The following is a 21,761-nucleotide window of genomic DNA, read 5'->3' on the forward strand; positions in this document are numbered from 1 at the left end:
TTTTGTCACAGGTTGGGCCCTTTTCTGGAATGAAATAAATGTAAAGGTCTACTGGATTTAAATGTACTGCAGCAATCCTACAACTACATGAAAAAGAGATGAAAGATATTTTTAATTTCTCAACATGACATTACTAGTCAATCCACTCATAGACACTCAAACAGAATTATCAACAGTCAGGAAGCACCCATGGTCAAACCTACCAAAATAATGGTAATGCTATGCTGGCAGGATCTTTGACCAGAGTATGATCTCCAATGGCAATTAAAGACAAAGACATAGTAACCCGATTACAGTCACCAGACACCCAAACTAATGCCTACATTCTGATTCAGTCATTGCTCTAATAATCCAGAAAAGTGCTATATACAGTTAGTGTAAAGATTTATTTTTACTAGGAAAACAACACTATAGACATCGGCATATAGTGGTGTTTCCTGATACATCCTGTCTCTGCACCTAGTATTGTGACAGCCAAGCACATGTATAAGGCAGAAATCAAGAAAGGGAAAGTGAGGTCTGTGTAAGGGATTGACATTGTTTCCAGGGGCAGCATGTTATCATGTGGTTTCATTTTTTAGACAACACTAAAGTTTGGCTTGTTGTTGTTAGTAATATCACTCCTTAGCATTATACTAAAGGCATTTATGATCTTGATCTTGCTACACACATTGTTAAAACAACAGCTGTGCCAGTGTAATAACTTAGTCTTTCAACACTGTATCATCTTTTTAAAAATGTCACTGCATTTTTATGCATCCATTTTCTGATCAGTTTGTGCAATACAGCATCACAAAGTAATCCAGAGCCTATCCTGGCAAACAACTGTTACTGTCCTTGCCGATTGCAGGTAGGATACAGCCATTTCTGCTGGTGCAAATGCAGGATACACTGGGTGCTGGCCACTTAGGCTGAAGTACCTTGACCCAAAGCCAATAAGATTTTCAAGCAATAAACTTACTCACAAATGACTGAATGATGTTCTAGCCAAAATATAATGCATAGTAACTTAATGTTTATGGTCAGATCTTGAATCTGCTTTCTGAAGTGTTTCAACATATTATATATTAGCAGGCTCAGAACTCCTATTTGACAAAATATTGTCTTGAATAGAGAAGCTGAGAAGCCTGCTGGGAAAGATAAACATTGATAAGAATCTAATTACAACAGTTCAGTTATAATGGGGAAATGAATGTATAGTGATATTGGGGATACCCTTGCTAGTTTAAAAGGATTCCAGAACATCCCTGCTTTAAATTGCCAGAAACATTTTAACATTGAGTACAAAATATAAAATAATCTTATTTATCAGAATTTTAAAATAACCTGGCTTTTTTTTTTCAGTTTAGGTGATTTTCCATAACAAACAATGGTACAGTACCATGGAAAAAAAACCTCAAAAGCAGTGAAGATAGGAAAGCTAGAAGAAAAGTCAGAACACTTTTATATCTGTTAAAAGTATAAAAGTGAAGGATGGGTGAGTGGTCCAAGTGAACCTACATTGTAGCAGAGTGAAAATGAGCAGAGAAGCATGCATACTGTATAAGAGCAAACAGGAGCACAAAATAAAACACTGAAAACTCCTACTGGCGAGAGTGGGCAGCCGTGTAGAGGTCCCTTCCAGCTGTGCGCGGGAAGATTGAGACATCATCACTGTTTACGCAGGTGGAGTGATCAACATGGAAAGATCTTGGTGTTGATTTTGTTTGCCGTGCGCAGTAACCATGGCTGTGCCTGGTAAACGCAATGCAACGCAACTCTCTTATCCATTGTCTCACACTTTCAGAATAAGAAGAACATATCTGCCCTCTCCAGCTGTAAAAATATTCTTATGTGATTTGTGCAATTACACTGTAAGTGATTTGTCACAATTGTGTAATGAAGGCAGTTGTTTGAATAATCAACTATTTTTCATCCAACTATTTAATCTGATTCACAAAAAGAGACCACCAACCCTCTGTCCCAACTGTTTTGTTTAATTTCTGTTATAGTTCCTTCTTTCTCATTCTCATCTTTCTCAAGATTTGAACAGGAGATTCACAAAACTCCTTTTTAAACAAGAACCCTAAACTTTATACGTTATAGACCAATTAATTAGCAGGCAAAACACAGCCTAATTGAATTATTCATCCCACAGAAAGTTGCAGGAAAGCTTCTTAGAAGCCAAATGTTTCTTCTCTGGGGTCTGTCTGTAGTTCTTGTCAAATCAATTACAGATTATCTAACAAGGATTGTAGAATACTGGCTTTTTTATTATTAATGCTGATATCTGGTGATTTTTTAATTGCACTCCTGGGCCTTTGGGTGGCATCTCACAGAGCCATATATTATAATGACATTTCTTCTGTAAATACAAGGTCTTTAACATTTACCAGTGCAAATGGATCAAAGATGACAAGATTACAATTTACTACATTCAAACAATGGTGAAAATAATATCCATTTGTTTAGACAAAATGACATTTTTACAACAGCAATAAAATCATCTGCCCTCTTTTAACCCTAATTAAAAATCAACAGTGATTATGAACACATACTGTAAGTACAGTACACCTGAGGTGTCATGTTTGTAGAATAATGCCTCATACCTTGGTTAAGTGTGAAAATTATTAAGAAAAAAAGGTGAAGGACCCATGCCAAAAATCAATTGGAGTTTACAGTATTTTCTGTCCCACATTTTAATCAGTAATTCTTATATTCTTTTGAAATGCTGCTGATGCTTTTATTCAGCCACTGAAAAATCAATACAATTGATAAAAACAAAACCAGCTCATAGCAATCTCTAACACACAAGGTCCTGCTTTATTTACCCTAATGTGCTTTCAAACACCTCTTCTAGTGATCAATACAGTGTTTCTATAGCCTATAGCAAGAAACAGATCCAGTTCTGGTCAACTGACACATTGGGCTTCTCAAGGGCAGGAGGGCATGCAAGCTTAACAGTGAATACTCCAGGCATGTGGAACAAAAGACTCTCGGGTGTTTGCTTTAAGAAACACCATAAAAAATAAAATTATACTCTCCTATATTTGAAACTCAGCACAGAAACCAGATAAAAACTGACAGGAAGCTGCTACTCAGTGCAATATACAATCTTCCCCACAATAAAACAAAACCTTTGAATTGTGAATATATGACAATAATTCCATATATCTAAGAGTGGCAGCATAAAGTCATAGGGAAACATGACTTCGCCAGGGTCTGGCAGGGTGTGGATTCAAGTCCCTGCTGCAGACTCAGTTGTATCTTGAGATACTTTACTCCAGTTACTTCAGTCCACTCAGCTGTATAAATGGGGGCTTTAACCAATGTTCCATGCAAGATGGGGGGTCAAATGCTCTCAGTCTGCTCAACAGGCCAGTAAGCAGGATGTGCCTGTCCTCTGGTATGGACTACCCTATCCCTTAAATAAACTTTTGTATTAACAAATAAAATACCAATGACAGAATATTACTTTTTGTTGCAAACAGCACCTGCAGTCAATTAGGACTAACATTTCCACTTTCAACAGCATAGCTAAATGAAATGGCAGTTCAGAATATATTCTGTTAAATTACAATTATAGTTATCCTGGATCAATCACTAATATCATTTGCAGTACATTGTGTACTAATTAAAACACTAATTAAAATAACCCATCCACCCATTTCCTACCCACTTTGTGCAAGCAGCAGGCACAAGGTGGGATACACCCGGATACACTGGATGCCAGTCCACCACAGGCCTGACAGACACAAACACAGACACATCTGGGATGTTTCTGGACTTGAGAAGGAAACTGGAGCGCCCAGCTAAAACCCACGCAAACACATCCAGTGCATATGGAGAACATACAAAGGCACGCAGACAGCTCATCAGGGCAGGAATTGAACCCAGTGCTGGAGGGCAGTATCAGCTTTGATGCCCCTTAAATATAATAATATGATCTGAAATACAATCATTTTTATTTGTTTGAAAATAATATACATTTATCTTCACAGATTTTGTTTTATCCTATAGTTTTTAGTTACTTTTTTTTAGTTATCCTCCTTTCTATATGTGCAAAAGGAGGATAACTTTGTGTAACCCTCTGCTATACATTATTAACACAGTGCTTTCACTATAACTTTACCTCAGCAAAATACAATGCAAAACTGAAATAACCATCCTTCACCCCAAATGAAGCCCACTCAGCCATTCTGTTCTGTGGTACCCCCCAGCTTTCACCTACATCTTGAAAACAGTGAATTTCAGTCACCTGACTCAGAGAAACACACAACATTTGAAATGCTGAGAGAATGACAATATAGTAATCCTATAGCTCAGTGTGAAACAAATTGGAACAGAGAATGGATAGGCTTGGTAGGGTGTATCCCTGCACGCAGATCAGTTGCCTCTTCACATATACGTCTTCAAGATCTAATTACAGCATTTTGTAAAGCTGGTCTTCAATCTAAGTATATTCATTCTATTCTGTTACTTGGAATTACAGTATATGCATATTTTCAGTTAAGTGACATCAAGCTAACAGTCCTGAAGTAAAGGAAGATGTTGCTGTATCAAAAGGCATCAAATCAGGAAATGTTTAAAACAAAAGAATGGCTGAGCATAAGTATGAAACAGTTGAAATCAGTCGATTTTATGAATCAAATGATAATTCCAATTAAACCTGCACAAGGGTGTGACAGATCAACTATAGATAAAATTTCACATTAACAGAATATGTTGGGTTGAAATAATGATTAAGATTTTCTTAAAATTGCATTTTTTTGTTATTGAGGAATTAAAGTGTTGAAAATAATCTTGGAAAACATAAAAAAATGGTAAAATAACCGGAGCCTGACATTTTATCTAGTGTTATATGTGTATGTAATCTGAGGGCCTCATGAAACCAGGATGGTGACAATAGATGTAGTCAAGGAAGGAAAAACATTGACACAGAAAATAAAAAAAATGAAGCCTATAGTAGGAGCCATTGCATTCACTGCATACTGTGCCATTTAAATCCACAATGATATCAGTGCCTGATATCATTAATTACAGTGCTGTAACCCTTGAGATAATGTGGCACTTTCTGATGGGTGGCCTGACAACTAATGACATTACAGCATGTCAGTGTAACATTTCATGGTTGCACAAAAGTTACCAATTTATAATATCTCATTTGTCTATGGTTCCATACTTATTTTCAACTATTTCTTTTCTTACATAATGTGTAACAAATGTTTTGTGATAGACAAATACTGTTCATAGTACAGTTATAGTACCTCTTGCGATAAAAACAAATCCAGTCACAATATGTTGATTCACTTGGTTATTACCTTAGAATCCATAGCTACTGAGTGGTGGCCTGGATGCTAATATTGAACAAATTATCACTAAGAGGGAAAACAGGGCATGTGGTGATCAATATTTGAAACATATATCTAAAACTGACAATAGTAGCCCAGCATTTAATAGCTTTTCTACATCTGCTTTCTATTGTGAATCTATATCTTCAGTCCCTTGGAAGACTAACTTTATTCCTTGGAAATAAAATCATGGCAGGAAAGTTAATCAGTTAATACACTATCAAATCCTTTAAACTACTGTCTTCACACTGAGTGTATAAAGAACAAAAAAAGCAATTAAATGTGAGAATCAAGCTCAAACTAATGAACTAGTGGAACTAATTGGGTCCCAATTATTCTGACAATTAGAGACTTATAATGAACTACTTAAAACACAAACATCAAAAGCAACAATTTGTAACATTTTTTTTCCATTTGTAACCATAAAAGAATGTTTTTTTTTTCCTTCTGGTTTAAACAAAATGTATTTGAACAAAACCCCTAACAAAGTGAAGTATATACATTGGAATTCTTTTTCCAAAACACATCAAACCTTCACTTTCAGATTCATTTATTTAGAAAAAATATTCCAAGCAAAGGCATTCAGCTGTTTAATATTGTTATCAGATGCCAGTTACTGTATATGTATCAGATGTATGTACCAGTCTTTTGGTGTGATATTAATAGAGTAGGTGTTGTTTGATTTCCTTTTAGCTTATTGAATGTAATAGAACTGACATAACTCCAAAATGCATCAGATATCTTTATGCCAAAAGACCTGTGTATTCTATTTCTTTTACACAATGGAATGAAAAGCAGTTTCACAAAAGATCTTACAGCTTTTGATCATTGAATATCAATGACAAAATATCAATGAGGGTTTGCTAATTAGCACTGATGAAGATGCTGCATTTTAAATGTGCACAGTCAAGTAACAAAAATATTTTAATCCACTTTGAGGTGGTCATTCCTCAGCTGATAAGCAGCTCTTGAGTCCATGCGATGTTGGCTGCTTGCCTTTTTAAATATTTTGTTTAAGAATCAGGACTACATGTTCAGTGTAGCCTTGAACAGGAACAGAAAAAAGGACACAAATACTTTAACTAACAGTTACCCTGTCTAAGTATACTGTATGCATTTGTGCCACCAAAGCGTGTCCGATGACAATGTCATGCTTTTTTGTAAAAATTTTCATGGCTGGAAAGGCTTCAAATATTTTTATATAAAACTCCAATAATGGTCAATAAACATTAAGTATTTTTGTAATGCCACTTTACGCTGTAATTTTAAGCATTTAATAATAAACTGGTGAACAGTTGCACTGACCTCTTGGAGAGCAGAAAAATCAAGGATTTTGTAGTGCATTATTTCATATTAGTTCTAGTTAGGACTGAAAGGTCAGGAAAAATTTAAAATGACATCTTGAAGTTACTGTAAAAAGAAAGATCGTTGTGCAGTGTCTATGCTAATACCCTCTAAGCCCTTCTTGTGAAGATAGGTTTTGATGTATGTGAAAGGAGGTGTCAAATGTATAAGTCATAGAGAAGTGATAATACAGTGCAAATCTCTAAAGCTGGAGTTCCAAATGACTTCTATACTAAAGAAAATCCACCTTTCACATTTCTAGGAGTTCCTTGTTTCTGAAGCAATTTTAATCTCCTCTACATTGTGTATTAAATAATGAAAAATAAATGTTTATAAATACTGTGCAATGGACAATTCTGATTGACATATGCAGTAGCAAGAAAGGCCAATTATTGTATATATAATTAAACTTGTTACATTTACTTTAAACAAGCAACCAGCAGGGACTTGCAGAGGGCACATTAATATAACATTATTCACTAGCTGCATAGGGACACTCCAGCAATAATTATGATGAATTTCAGAAATATTAAGCCAGTAACCAGCAATTTCAATGAAATTCAAAAGACATCTTCACAGCTGTAAATCTTGTTATTGTGTTTAAGAAACGTATACATACAGTAGATATTGACATGAATAATGAATTATTAAATATACTTTAAACAAAACACTTGCTAATTGAAGAATTTTCAACTTGTTCAAAGAAAACTGCAGCCTAATAGCAATTTAAACACATTTCAAAGAACCACTGCACATAAAATGTGATACCTCATGATGATAATCCTTATAAAATAACAACTTACATTAATATTAATCTCACATCTGTCACTGGTCCAGCCAGGTTCACAATGACACACATACTTGTTAATCTCATCAGTGCAACTGAAAATAAAAAAAGACAAAAAAAATAACTTTTAAACCTCAAACTGGACAGGGTGTTAGTAAATCAAAGCATACATTTCTAGTTTATTTCTATTTTATTTGGTTTTCTTTAATTATCACCTTAAGGATGCTTTTTCTGTTTTCTGCATCATTCATTTAATAGCTTAGGATCCACTGCTAACTATATTAAAGACTAATTAGTTCTAATTTATGGAAAACTACCTTATGGTAATAAGCATAATTGAAAGAGATCTTAGATCATCTGTCAATATATTACATTACTGCAAACTTGCAACATCTGTCATCCTTAACTGCACTAGTGAGAAGTTTAATTAAAATGATTTTATCAAGCTTCCTGAAATGCTAAGAAATATATAAGCACAAAAGCAATCATACCTCCCATGAAGACAAGGGTTTGATGCACATTCATCAATGTTTGTTTCACAATTTGATCCCATAAAGCCTCTGGCACACAAACACTGATAACGATTGACATCATCAATACATCTTCCACTGTTCAGGCATGGATCTGAGGCACATTCATTGACATCTACTTCACACCATTTACCTTTAATAAAGAGAAATGTAAACATAAAAGTAAAAAAATACATTTTACATTAGGTTTGTTACCCCTAAATATGATAATCATGCAATTAGTTCTAAATTCATCAAACACTATGACTCCATATAATAAAAGAAAACTGATGACTGTGAAGATATTGTACAGTGCATGAAATACTGTACCAAAACCCCTTTAATCCCCATCTGTTGTACCAAAGGCTTGATCTGGAATCTGCAAAAATGTACAATATTGGTTAAGTTAAGAAATACAGAAACTTGAGAGCTAGTTTACAGAATATATGAAAAGCTATATGAATCTTGCGTTAGAAAAATAAATTTCTTATACAGTAAATCTGAGCAATGCAGTACACTCTAAAGGGGTCAAAAATGACACAGGTAGATGCCTGAGAATTAACACAGAATGACAACAATAATTTAGCAACATTTACCTCAGGAAAAAAACAGCTATTAGGAATCCCAGTCAAATGAATACTCATGGTAACAGCAGATGTGGTTAGCTTGAGACAGACTTCCATTACTTTCTTCAGCCAGTTTAATCGTCACCTTTCACCACTATTGGCAAACAGCTGAACTGATTACTATCCCACACATTGCCTTGACATACCCTCAAATTAAAGTGATCCTGACAAAGGGGAAGTAAATCATATGCATTTCTTTAAAACATATTACATACTGTATGAGGTTTATGAAAAAAAAAAATTAACTTAACCAATAACTCAAGATTCCTGTAAAATTACAAATTATGGACACACATTTGTCTGAATGTTTTCAAAACTGTAATGATCAAACTAACCACCTTTATATGTGAGAGGGGAATGCAAATGTATTGATTGTAGAAGTATTTCAACCTCAGTGTTTTATTACGCTTGTTGGGGGATCAGTGATGGATTACAATTTTCAAGCCTTGACATTTTTTATTGAATGGCAAGCTTGACTTTGACTGACCACTCAGGGATATTCACCCTCATCCTCTCAGATTACTTCAGTGACCTTGTGCCTCTGGTCATCATCGTGCTGTTATGTGAATTTTCATCCTAATATCAGATTATCTGGTGATGTAAAATGGTTTTCCTCTAAACTACACCATCCATTTCTCCCTCAATCCCAGCAAACCTCACAGAGTCTGTGGATGAGAAACATGACATGGTTCTGTCACAATCTGACAATCATGATGATTGACTGGAAAACGTCCTGTGTTGAACATGAGCCAGATACAATGCTTTGCATAAAAATCAATCTATGTATGAACAGTTGACTCTCTTGACTCTCTCAGACATGAAACTATGCAACTAGTCTCCATTGGCTTCAGGATGACATCTTTTACTAGATTCTGGGTTCTTGTAATGACTTGTAATGTAATGACTTGTAATCATGTGTTACTTTGTTTAATCCTGAATTTTGAAAGTTCCTTGGTCTTCCCGGTTGATCTTTCATAACACTATATTAGTTGTGGTTTGAAATTCAATATCTAAGAACTTACAGATATAGTTTTCTTAAAAGTCAGGTTAAGTTAATTTTGATTATACACAAAGGCAATTACACTAATGATGTGACCTTTCAAACAGTCCTTTGTATCTTAACTGATGTACTGAATGAAAGGGGCTGGATACTTTTGTAATGTGGTATAATTTATTTTAATTATATTGATTTTTAATTAAAATGATGTGCTTTTTAAAATTATGTACAGAAAAATAAAATAAGAAAATCAGCCTGATGAAACAATGACAAGGGTGTTCTTACACATCAAAGAGAGTGAATGTGGGCTGAATGTTCCGTACAACACTAAAGATGCAGGAGTAGGTGTTGAACAGTAACAGACTCGGCTTTTGAAAACAATGGTTGAGCAGCCACAAGACAATACTTTAATTTAGTAATGCAAAGTGGGAGCAGTAAGCTGGGCTCTTGATCGCTCAGTGTTAAAATGCGCATTCTGCCCCTACCTTACCTCCCTAAACAAACACAGTTTTCCTTTCCTGCAGTTACACATTTCTCAAAATTCCTCATAATTCTATCAGTCTGGATGTTGTTTATATTGTTTTCAGTTGGAATTTCTTCCTCTTACAAGAAAATTTTAGGAAAACTGCAGTTTTCTCTTCGTTTGTTTAACAGCAACAAGTTTGGACTCTTTAATGTTAATAACTTGTTTACGTTTAAAAAAAAACCCAATACAATTCTTTTTCCACTTAGCTCCATAGACAGCAAATAGTTAAAGTAGGTCTTGACTAACTAGACAACTGCAAGTTTCAAAATTCCTTTTCAATAATACCTGATTTATACAGGTAATTTGCCTCCTAATTCAAATAATTAGCTCAACAGAATGAAAACCAGGCTCTCAAGAACTTGGTACTTTGCAAAAAAAACTATTTCCTCCTCTCAAATGTTGCTTTTCAACTTTTAGTTTTACATCTAAGAAATTAATGTTGTGCAATTACATCTACAGTATACTGTGGTGCTTTAAAAACACAAAGAATGCTATTGGTTCTAATACTAGTGAGCCAGGTTGACAAGCTCAGGATAGAAACCACAAAGGTGCTACAACACCACTCTGAGAACCAGGATGCTGAGGCAGCAAATTCCATGTAATGACAGTCGATGCGGGATACTCATGTGGAATTACCAATTGGTGTAAAGCCACTAAGAAAGTGTATAAAGTAGCACTCAGAGAGGAAAAAAAAGTTAAAGAGGAAAATCCAAGGCTTTGTCCAGGGCCTCCGCAGTGAGTGAAGACTGAACACATCTGGCTTGATTGCCTGGATAGTGTCCTGTGTGACTGGAATGCCACTGGGAGGAAAAGAGCTAATTTGATTGGTGCAGTTGGTGATTCCACATGGCACAGGATTAACTTGGGTTATATTAGTAGGCAAGTGGGCATAGGCTTGAGGGCTGTGTTTAGGCTGGAAACTCGGCACCAAAATGGTTGGCCTGCCAATAGGTCTCTGAGGAGACAAGAGACATGTATTTTTTCCATCTATTATACTTTCTAATACTATACTATTAGACATATTATATATTTCTATTGAAGGGGAAGCCTGACCATTTATTGAGGGGAAGAAACCAGTTCAGTGTGTCAGGATGTCCCTGGATGTATTGGAAATATTTTTTGGATGGAAGAGAAAGGTGATGGTCAGGACTTCTGCTGCTCTGGAGTTTCTTATGGTTTACAGAAGATTAGAAGATATTTGATCTGATACCTCTGTGATGGACTGGTTTTTGGCACTGAGCAGGCTTAGCTGAAAGGAGACTACTGGTTTCCCAAAACCAATAACAGTGACAGGACACCATATGTGCATTTATAATCTGATGTTATGATGGCTCTTAGTCTAATCGTGTCCACCATTCACCACATAGAGGCCAAATAGCCTCATCTCATTTGTATCTGTCTTTACGTCCACATACTGTAGGTGTCTTGCTCCTACATTTGGCCTGAAGAAAGTTAATTTATTCTGTTATCCTCCCAATCATATTTAGCTCAGTTGAGAATAAATAGCATTTTCATCCCTATTTTGTCCAATTAAGACAGGAAACCTACACATTCTACAAGCCCCCTTTTTCTATAATGAAAAAGAATCTTCCTGACTGTATTAATAATTAAAACGGTTGCACTCAATACAATTGTGACACTGACCCCAGCTGTGTGAAAGCAGCCAATATGTTACAGAAAGTGACATATACCACTAGCTGAAAGATGCCTATTGAATGGGTCACATTATATGAGATTGACTTATATGGCTGAGATGGGTCTCCTGCTGTATATACAGTACATCCTGCCAGGAATTCTCTTGGCAATGCCTAATGCACTCACCAATGAAAAGACTGAAAGGTTTGAAAAAAGTCAAAACACATTCAGTAAGCAATAAACTGTTTGCCTGGGTTGAAACTGACATGGAGCAATCCAAGATTTTCATGAGTGTTAAAAGCAGTGTATCAAAGATACAACATCTTCAAGTTTGGAAGGAGCTGCCCTTCAGCTTATTTGCTTTTCTCTGTTGTAGATATGCTAAGTTGTAGTTCACTGTGTTTCTGAGAGTATAATTTGTTCAGTTAGTGTACTCATAAAAAAAGAAAGATTTACTTCATGATGCTAAATCACTTACCTGGAGAGTAAATAGACTTGTCTGCAAGTCTCAAAACAAGTTAAATATTCAGAACATCAGTTAAAGAAATGCAATAGACAGAAGAAACAAAAGTATTTTAAAGAATCTTATTGTATATTAACAGATTTCAGGAATTCAGTTCAGCCTTACTACTTGTTTTAATTTACCCAAATTGATTAAGTATCCAATAATGATAAAGTTTTAAAAACTGTGTGTGGTGAAGGAGTAAATTAATTAAGTTAATTAAGATAACAGGTGTGTGGCAGAACAGGAAAAGATTGGTATTTTAGCTTATACTGTATACCACTAGAAACCAGTAAAGGCCTCTAATAGTTATACATACTGTACATACATCTCAGGTGAAATTGGTAATTATTAGTTAAGTGGTCAAAGCTAAGACATTCTCACATGAGGGTAGATTGTTTTGGTTTAAAGAGGGGTTCAGAGGGGTGGTTCTGGTTGGGCTTTGAAACAGTAAGTCTCTGTATCCTGGAAGAGTCTGCTACAATAAAGACTCCTTTCACTCTAACATATTTCATGTTGTTGTGAGTTCTATTTTAACCAGGCCTAGTGACCCACCTTATTTAAGTTGAGGCTTATCACAGGGCATAAAGGTGGAGGTGTCAAATTATACCCTTAAGCAAGGTATAAAACTGATTATTTCATTAAATGCCCAGTGGTATATGTACAATTGTAATTCCTTTTTTGAATAGGTCAGCCAAATCTATCAATAATAAAAATGAATGTTTTTATTTGTGGTGTAATAGGGGCACCACAGTGGTTAGCACTGCTGTCTTGCAGTGCTGGGGCCCTGGGTTCAGTTCTGGGGTGCTATTTCTGTGGAGTTTGTATGCTCTCCCAGTGATCACGAGGGATTCCTCCAAGTGCTCCAGTTTCATCCCACAGTCCAAAGACATACCGGTAGATTAATTGGCTTCTGAGGTAATTGACCCTGGTGTGAGTGTGTTTGTTTGTGCCCTGGGACTGGCATCCCATCCAAGGTGTATCCTGCCCTGCACCCATTGCTTGCTGGAAAAGGCTCTTGCTCCCCTGCGACTGTGTTTTGTTTAAAGTATTTAGAAAATGGATGGATGGACTTGTGAAAAAATGACCCCAATGCCCAATTCAGACCTATTAAGCAAAAGAGCCAATAAACTCAACCTTTATAGCAACAAGGGTGAGGATTTGCATTAGTAGTCATTATCAGCCTCAGGCAAACAAACCTAAGGAAGACAAATGACAGCAAAATTAAAAGACCTTAACCCAGCACATTAAGTGGTAATACTGTCTATTTCATCTGCTGAAAGTCAATTATATCCCTTCTGAGCCTAAATGTGATTCCAAACCTTTCCACATGAAGGAAAAACTGCTGTATTCATTCTCAATAAAGCAGTGTAGTTTTCAAAAAGCTTTGCCATGTTGTTTGAGACTCTACTTGTAGTTATTCCTCAAGCTGAAAAAAACCTAAAGCTCATAATTGAAAAAATGAAAAGTCTAATAGCATTTATTGTGCATTTCTGCTTAGAATCAGAAGGAATTAAATGCACAATGCAATGTTTGATGTATTAGTTTTAATTCTGTGGTTTTATCCCAAGTTGTGAAGTAACCTGTATTACTGTAGATAAAATCACTTAAAACTTAAGAATAATTTGCTTTATTCTGAGATACAGTAGATCTGAGGTAATCTGTATTACTGTGGATAAAATATATTTTCCTGAAACCATGCTGTGAGACTTGGATATTCTTTTGTACACACAAATAAACTGGGACATTATCATTCATAATTCCACTATACTGGAATGTTCTTAGAATTGCCAGGCTGACGAACAAAATCTTAATTGAAATAGCTCTTCCATTTTACATGTTCTTCTGCCTTTGTAGGGTATGTGTCCTCCTGTGATATTTGGCTGCACAATTATCTTAACTGTTTATGTCACAGTAATGTAATTGGCTTAGTTCTGGGCTGATTCTGCAAGAGGTAATGAGGGTATGAAACCTACTCCAGAATACCTAAGAGTTTTGCTGCATAATACATTCTAATTAAAGTGCCAACCAAGGGAAAAAAATAGAAACTCACAGGGGTATCCTGATATTGCAGCCATTACTCTGAATAAACCTTCGAGCTCTGCAGACTTGTAAGTCAGTATTTTATCCTCCTTCTCAACATACTAATAAGGTAGTAGGTCTGAGCTTTGTAAACCTTCCACATCACTCTTGAACATTGTTGCCAATAAACGGCATTATGCTGGGCAAAACAAATCATTCATATGCTTTATAGAAACAATTAATGGCTTTATTCAAAGGAACGTTGAAGGTCATGCATACACATCAACATTTCAAACATCCGTTGGTCACTATTAGTAATATATCTTGGCTCCTTTCAATTAATTTAAGCTAAATTGGCAGTGACACAGTGCAGTAATTTCTACTTTATTATGAACCACAGCAATTTTCATTTTAAGAAAGCTTCTAATAAATTTTCCAGTATTCCAGCATGTCTGGGAAAGTGTTTCATTTTCTAACCTAACCCATAAAGACAAAAGCTGCATTTATTGCAGATAGTTAACATTTTTCTAATTAAACAGATTTTTTTTTCCTGGAGTTTCAAAAGCTGCAACAATTCCTTCTGTATTGACCCAGTAGTATCAGGGGAATGAATTCATTTCTGCTTCGATAGCCATGTACAAACACAATGCTGCACTGTTACTTTATTGACCACAGGTAAATTAGGAGTGTAAATTTAATTAGATACAAAAATAATAGAAAAATGTCTCTTTTAAAGGATTTCTCATCTAAAAGCAAGCCTTTCAGCAGGCCTCTGCAAATCCATTTATCTGTTCTTTAGCACAAGATAGAATAAATTGACAAAGTAGCATTTGTAAGAAGAATGTAACTTCATAAAAATAAAAAAACAGGACCATGAAATGAAACCATTTTATATTTATACAACCTTCTGCAAGCTGCAATTTGACTTTTCCTTTTCTCAAAAAGGAAGACATATTTCCTGTTCCAAATTATTAATATGAAAAGGCATATAAAAATAGCAAATGGGATGTTATTACCATAACCATCATAGTCATGTTTTCAAAAAGTACCTAAACCAGATGTTGTACAATTGGCATTGATAAAGCTATGCTGTCAGTACTTCTAGAGAAATGAAAACGAATATATTTTTGAAGATGAAAGCTACTGTATGACTCTAGATATTATGGTAATCTTTAAGACTATCTGAAGCACCTAACAAGCCCCCGATTGCTTTCCATTTTCAGATATGTTGAATTCATTAAAGTAGAAGGGATGTAGATCAGATAAAATTTCAATTTAAGGTCAAACCAGAATCCTTTCTTTATGCAGGACTGACAGAATATAAAAGGACTGCAGGTTAACAAGGTGCTTTCAGTCCTACTTCTGTGTCACAGTTTTGCTTGTTCCTCTTAGGAAATGATACTTTCACAGACCTAAAGTCCATTTTTATTAATTACTTCTAATATTAGAAACCATAAAGTATGATGTAAGGTTGTAAAATAAAACTTATAATTTTTAGAAGTATGAATGCTGCACTTATGTTCATTGCATGTCTTTATTTAGAGTTCACTACACTGACCTCTTTGTCTCAGGATGCATTGTTTTTTACACTATCCAGTTCACTCTCCATAAATCTTATTTAAAAGCAACAAACTGAATACATCCTACCCAGAAGCAAAAGCTCTCCTCCCAGGGATTAATATGAATTTAATCTTATCAGCAATGGATGATGGAAAGCTTGATCTGATTAACCCCTTCCAGACACTGCAGTTTTATAAAATGCACGTTTCAGTTTTGGGGCTTTCTTCTGGTTGCGTCTCTACTCTTTTCAGCATGGAATAAACCTTTACTTGTTCCTGTGCAGCCAGTGCATGCTGACACAGCCACCTACTTGGCTTTTATAAAATGGCAAATATTACACAGCACCTAAGAGAATCTGACAATAGGAGTGACGTCATTCAGTGTCAGTGCTGAAATGTGTTAAGTAATGTAGGTTTTACTCACATAAACATATTACAGTACTGTATATCTTTTTTTCACAGCACATTTGCATGACATTTGTGCTCCTCCACAAGACATAAACAATTAACCAGTGTTGTAAATTTTAACTTTGTAACATATGAAGGCAAGCTCTGAAAATAGGCTACATCTTCTGTCTAAAAGTTTAGTTTCAGCATTCTTAAAAACACCTGATAACACTTTTCAGGAAACATCTTGAAGCTTAATCCATGATTATCAGACTCTAAGGGATGTTTTCAAAGTTATAAGCTTCAGTGCACTATATTATTTATATAACTTCTCTGTAACTTTGAGCATTGTGCACATAAATCTATGTTTATGCCTTTCCTTCAGGTATCACATTTCACTGACAGAGTTTTCTCTTGCTTTGTGAAAAATTGTGCTAATAACATAAAGCAGGAAATGAGTGTGACAGCACTCAAGTGACTTACAAATAAGACTAAACATATCTAACTTGCCCTGAATGATGAGTGAATATTTATGGTTTGCATTAAACTTTTAGATTCCATTTTACAATATACAGTAAGTCTACTTCCAGTACTATATCACTTTTTCATAACTTTTTTATTAGAGTTTACTGCTATTACTACTGCTGTAGTTCATTTCAGTATATAAAGAATAATATGGTAAATTAAGAAGAGAATTCTAAATCATAGTCATCAATGGCAAGTAAGAGATTATTCAGTGTACAGTATACTGTATATACTGTACATATACTGTATGTTTCCTTATTGGAAAAAAGTGCTAATATATTTCTCTGAGGATGAGTGAAAGCATAAATATTTGAACCATATTTTAAACTTTTTTCAAACACGTATAGTCTGTATATTAAATATTAAATAACACTTGAAAAATAGAGTATATAGATCATCACAGTTTATAATCAAATAACCCTCCACAGCAAAAGGCTTACTTTTGTGTACTTCAAATGAAAACAGGAATAAGACAAAGGCATAATCTTTTTTCCTCTGAGAAGTCACTGGCATTATCTATAATAATTAAAATGTAAAAAATGTATAATGTTTAATTTATATGAGTTGAAAGCATTAACTACTCTATGCTTCATATCCTTTACCCCAAAATATAACCTCATGTAGTTTGTATATTTTTTGTATAAAATTGATATTTATAAGAATATATTAGCATTTTCTTGTTTGCCGAATTTACATATCTGAGCAGACAGATTCGGAACAGAAGATTAAATACAGATATAGAAATTTCTTTTCAGCATGTTATAAATAAAAAAAATAAAAGCATACTGTGGAGAAGACAATATACGTATCTTATATTTAGAATATTATCCCTTTGTATCACAGTCAGCTTTCTCTTGCTAAATGAATGTGGACATTTCATATTCAGCAGAAAAAGTCTTTCCTGCTGTGTGTCACGGGCAGTGCAAAGTGGGGTTCGATAATAGCATCAACTGACATAAGAAATTACATTTTTCTGCAACAGCAGAGGGGGATACATCAGAGTAAAAGTATAACAAATAACATTTTAAAATGGGAAATAGTTGCTGAAATATGACCAATGCCATCACAATATTTCTGCCACCAAGGAGCCTTTCATTTTCATCACCTTCATAGAACAATCCCTTTTTTTAAAGTAGTGACACTGTTACATTTCTTGTTAAACATAATATTTCTTATGAGCTCAAGATGGTTAAACTAAATCTAAAATATATCCTCTAGTCTAGCTCTCCCTAGAGGACAGTCTTTTCTCAGAAGAGCTTAGAGCAAGGGAGAAAGTAATGACTTGTTCTGTGCTGAGCATGTGCCTAATAAAAAAAGCTGCTTCTCTGGGAATTGGGGCACATATGTCAGGTTTGGCTCTCTAGAGTAGCAATACTTTAGAGATTTCCTTTTCTCAAACTGGAAAAGGATAAATTGATGATACAGTATAGAAGAGAAGTAAAATTAATCTTCACACAGCTTGACAGGAATCAAGATTAGATGTTCTTAACCATAACCAGTACAAAACTGAAAAAAAAGATAGAGGAAAGAAAGTAGTGGAAACAAATAAAAAAGAAAGACTAAAGCAGTATCTCTGAGATCTGGCTGGAACAGTATAGTCTGTAGCATTTCAAAAAGAAAGAAGACTTACATTCTTTTAACAGACTTACCATATAATGAGAGAGGTCACAAATCAAAGAGAATGTAAATAAAGGAATAAGGTATTTAGCATGGATTTGATCAAAGAGATTATTGCACAAATATTGATTTTTTTATCCTGTACCTCAGATGACTGCTGTGTGTTCTTTGCAAGAAAGGCCCTGCAGCAATAGTGACAGTTGTGCTGCTAACATGACGAGCAATAGCTTGTGCACAGCTCATTGATTTTTTTACATCCGGCTAAGAGGATGTACCTGAGAATCCGGGGAGACAAACACACTGGAAGCCTCCAGGCATGTTGATGCAGCTGCCTTCATGCAGGCACGGCGATGCCTCACACTCATTGACGTCTAACTCACAGAGAGATCCAAAGTAACCAGGTGTACAATCACAGCGGAACCTGAAGATTGAAGCAGACCACAGAAGGATTTAAAAGAAACAGTCTACATGATGCTGATTATGAGATGCTAACACAGTCCACATCATTACTTATCACTTTAAATCCTATATTCCTGCAGTTACGAAAAATGCCAATGAGAGAAACAGCTTTGTATGAACACAACACCATGACATACACATTTTTCTCAGTCTACTAAATCAGATGTATTCTCAAGAAAATATAGAAATAGCAGTACAGATGAAGATCAACTTTTTTACTTTAACATGAAAGAAGCTACAGCATAACAGTAAGCAGTAACTTTGTGGGGTTTTTTTATTTTTCCAGAATGACATACAAACTGCAGGCTCTTTTTGTCCCAACTAGTACAGCTACACTTTCAGAAAGCAGGTCTATACATCACCAACTCAGTGCACACTTTGACTGGAATGCCCTATATAGGCGCACAGAACAGGCCGAGTGTTGGGTTAAACGTGGCCAAAGTAACTTCTGTGAGCTTGTTACTGTACATCAGAGAGAGCTGATCTGCTCCTCCTCTTGAATCTACATGGTGTCAGTGGACTCACAGTATAAATGAAAGTGAATGGCTCCAATGTGCGCATTTTGGAGGAAAGCCTCATTCTATTTAATTGTTGGAGGAATACAAAAAAATATTAACCGTTTTAACCATTGATTCAAAATTCACAAGGAAAAATTACTGATACCACAAATATGATTTATGTTACATTAAAATTTCACTGTCCAGCAGAAACCTTGAGTTGTATCTTCTTGTCTTTCAGGAAGTCAGGAAGCATGCATGGAAACAAGGCAGTACACAAAGCAGTCACTTAATAAAAAAAATAAATGGGGGAAACTGAAGCATAATACTGTATGTCAGCCCATGCCTGCTCACAGTGTTCCTAAAGTCCAATGAATCCCATAATTGTATCCATTCATATTTTACAATGGATTGTAGTGAATAATTGCAGGATTGACTATCAACTTGGTTACCATAGTAGAAAAAGAAAAATCCTTAAAATGGTAGTATACAATCTCTGTGCATGGCTACCAAATGTTATATTTGAGGCATGCTACATATTGAAGGAATTTCTGATTTCAACATTAAAAAAAGACATCAGACAAATTCTTCAAAGCCTCATCTTTTTTACGCCTAAAGGCTCACACTTATTCACACAGCTACAGACTGTAAGCGACACTGTTCAGCTCAACATCTGGGTATAACTGGGCATAACTCTCCCTGTGCTCAACACATGCCTGTTCCTTCAGGTACTGTTATTTGACTACAAACCTTTTGTAGGCTGTACTACCACATGAATATGTAGCTTTCACTAATGATTTTTTTTTACAAGGGAAGAACAGCTTTTGTTATATTTAACCCACAATATATTTAAGACAGTAGACTATTAAATGTTAGCACAAGATATGTATTGTATATAGATTTACAGGCATTGAAAACTATTAAGTGACAAACTTGTATTAGAAGTATTCAGGTAAACATTATGTTATGTTTTTAAACATTTTGGACAACATGATTAATGTAATATTGGCAAAATAAGAAACAGTTTAACAAAGACTAATACAGCTCTCAAAAACACTATATAATCAAGCATTGCATGTCACCCCTTAATTTCAGCTACTTAAGTTAATATCTAGGTCTTTGTAATTATTTTCCTCAAATTAGCTCACATTCACATTCTTTTTTAGTGAACAGCCAAAAAATAAGCTTTATACTGTATTTTTATCTTATTTCACATTTCACATTAATACTTTATACAAGTATTACATTAATACACATTAATTCTTTATTTCCAAGCCCGATTCAGGGAATATCTACTTTTTAGGAGAGCTGCAACATGAAAGCCATTCTAGGTAATTCTTAGTTGATCCTTAGATATGTTAGGCTCAATTTTACAGAATACTTATGAGTTTAACACAGGGAAGGAGTTGTGGAAGAATAAAACAAGATCTTTCCCAAGTAAGAGAAGAAACATGCATCATTACAGTACATCAGTTCCTGAAGTGGGTGATACAGTGCACCCTTCTGAAAAGAGTGAGCGGTGAAAAATGAGCAGGTGTGAAAGAAAATGATTTGAAATGATAATATTTTTAGAAGAAATAATCTGAATTAATTACAACAGACTGGCTACTATGTGGTTGCTGCATTCACCATACAAATGGGTAAAATAGGGGTCTTGCGAATAAACAGCAGGACTCATTCATGTACTCATGACTGGAGAGGGAGAGGGCTTGCCCACCTTCACTCCAGACAGGCCTGACACAGGCTCCCTGACCCAGAACACCAGGGAGCTCCTTCGGAAAAGTGTGTGGTTGCTGACTCGTGACAGAAGACAAACTGGAGACAAATCATTTAAATCTAAAATTGCCCTTAGGGACTTATTAGCCCATCTGTCCAGCTAAATAGAGAAACCCTGGGGTTCATATTAACCAAAAAAAGAGAATCTGAAAACTAGTAAACTGAAACTAATGGAATTGCAAACAGGAACATAAATTCCTGCAAAATAATTAACAAATATATGAAATAACAAAATAACAAAATCATCACCACCACTGTGTCTTAACCAGCACATTATATTTAAAATATAGCTTATATGTAGTGTAACATGTTAATAATGTGGTTTAATGTAACAGCTTAAAAAATGAAAATAATATATCCACAATATAAGCCAAGGCCCTCCTGAAAAGAAAGTCAGAACATCCAAAGAGGGCTTTAATTTTTTATTGCTGTTAGTAAATCACAAACAAGTGTTCTCTATTGATTCATATATTTATTTTGCGAAAAATAATAAAAGTATAGAAAAATATGAAATATACACACCTGTTTATAAGATCGTGGCATGTCCCTTTGTTTTTGCAAGGTATTGAGGCACATTCATTGATGTCCTCCTCACAATGAGAGCCAGAAAACCCAGGCTTACACTCACAGCTAATCAGAACAAAAAAATAAAATTGCATTTAC

At 35.1% G+C, this 21,761-nt stretch overlaps 1 protein-coding gene across 2 annotated transcripts in view; it reads right to left on the reverse strand.

The window, feature by feature from the left end:
- Positions 1-21,761, reverse strand: part of eys (EGF-like photoreceptor maintenance factor) — a 350,285-nt gene that overhangs the window by 206,062 nt on the left and 122,462 nt on the right. For both annotated transcript variants that reach the window (XM_088610149.1, XM_088610150.1), the window contains exons 26-29: positions 21,621-21,728; positions 18,642-18,787; positions 7,953-8,124; positions 7,478-7,556 (exon numbers count right to left, since the gene is read on the reverse strand). In XM_088610149.1, coding sequence (XP_088466275.1) covers positions 7,478-7,556; positions 7,953-8,124; positions 18,642-18,787; positions 21,621-21,728 — 505 coding nt within the window. The remainder of the gene's footprint in view (positions 1-7,477; positions 7,557-7,952; positions 8,125-18,641; positions 18,788-21,620; positions 21,729-21,761) is intronic.

The sequence above is a fragment of the Lepisosteus platostomus genome, chromosome 17 (assembly GCF_059453375.1).
Source record: "Lepisosteus platostomus isolate fLepPlt1 chromosome 17, fLepPlt1.hap1, whole genome shotgun sequence".
In the NCBI taxonomy this organism is placed as follows: Eukaryota; Metazoa; Chordata; class Actinopteri; order Semionotiformes; family Lepisosteidae; genus Lepisosteus; species Lepisosteus platostomus.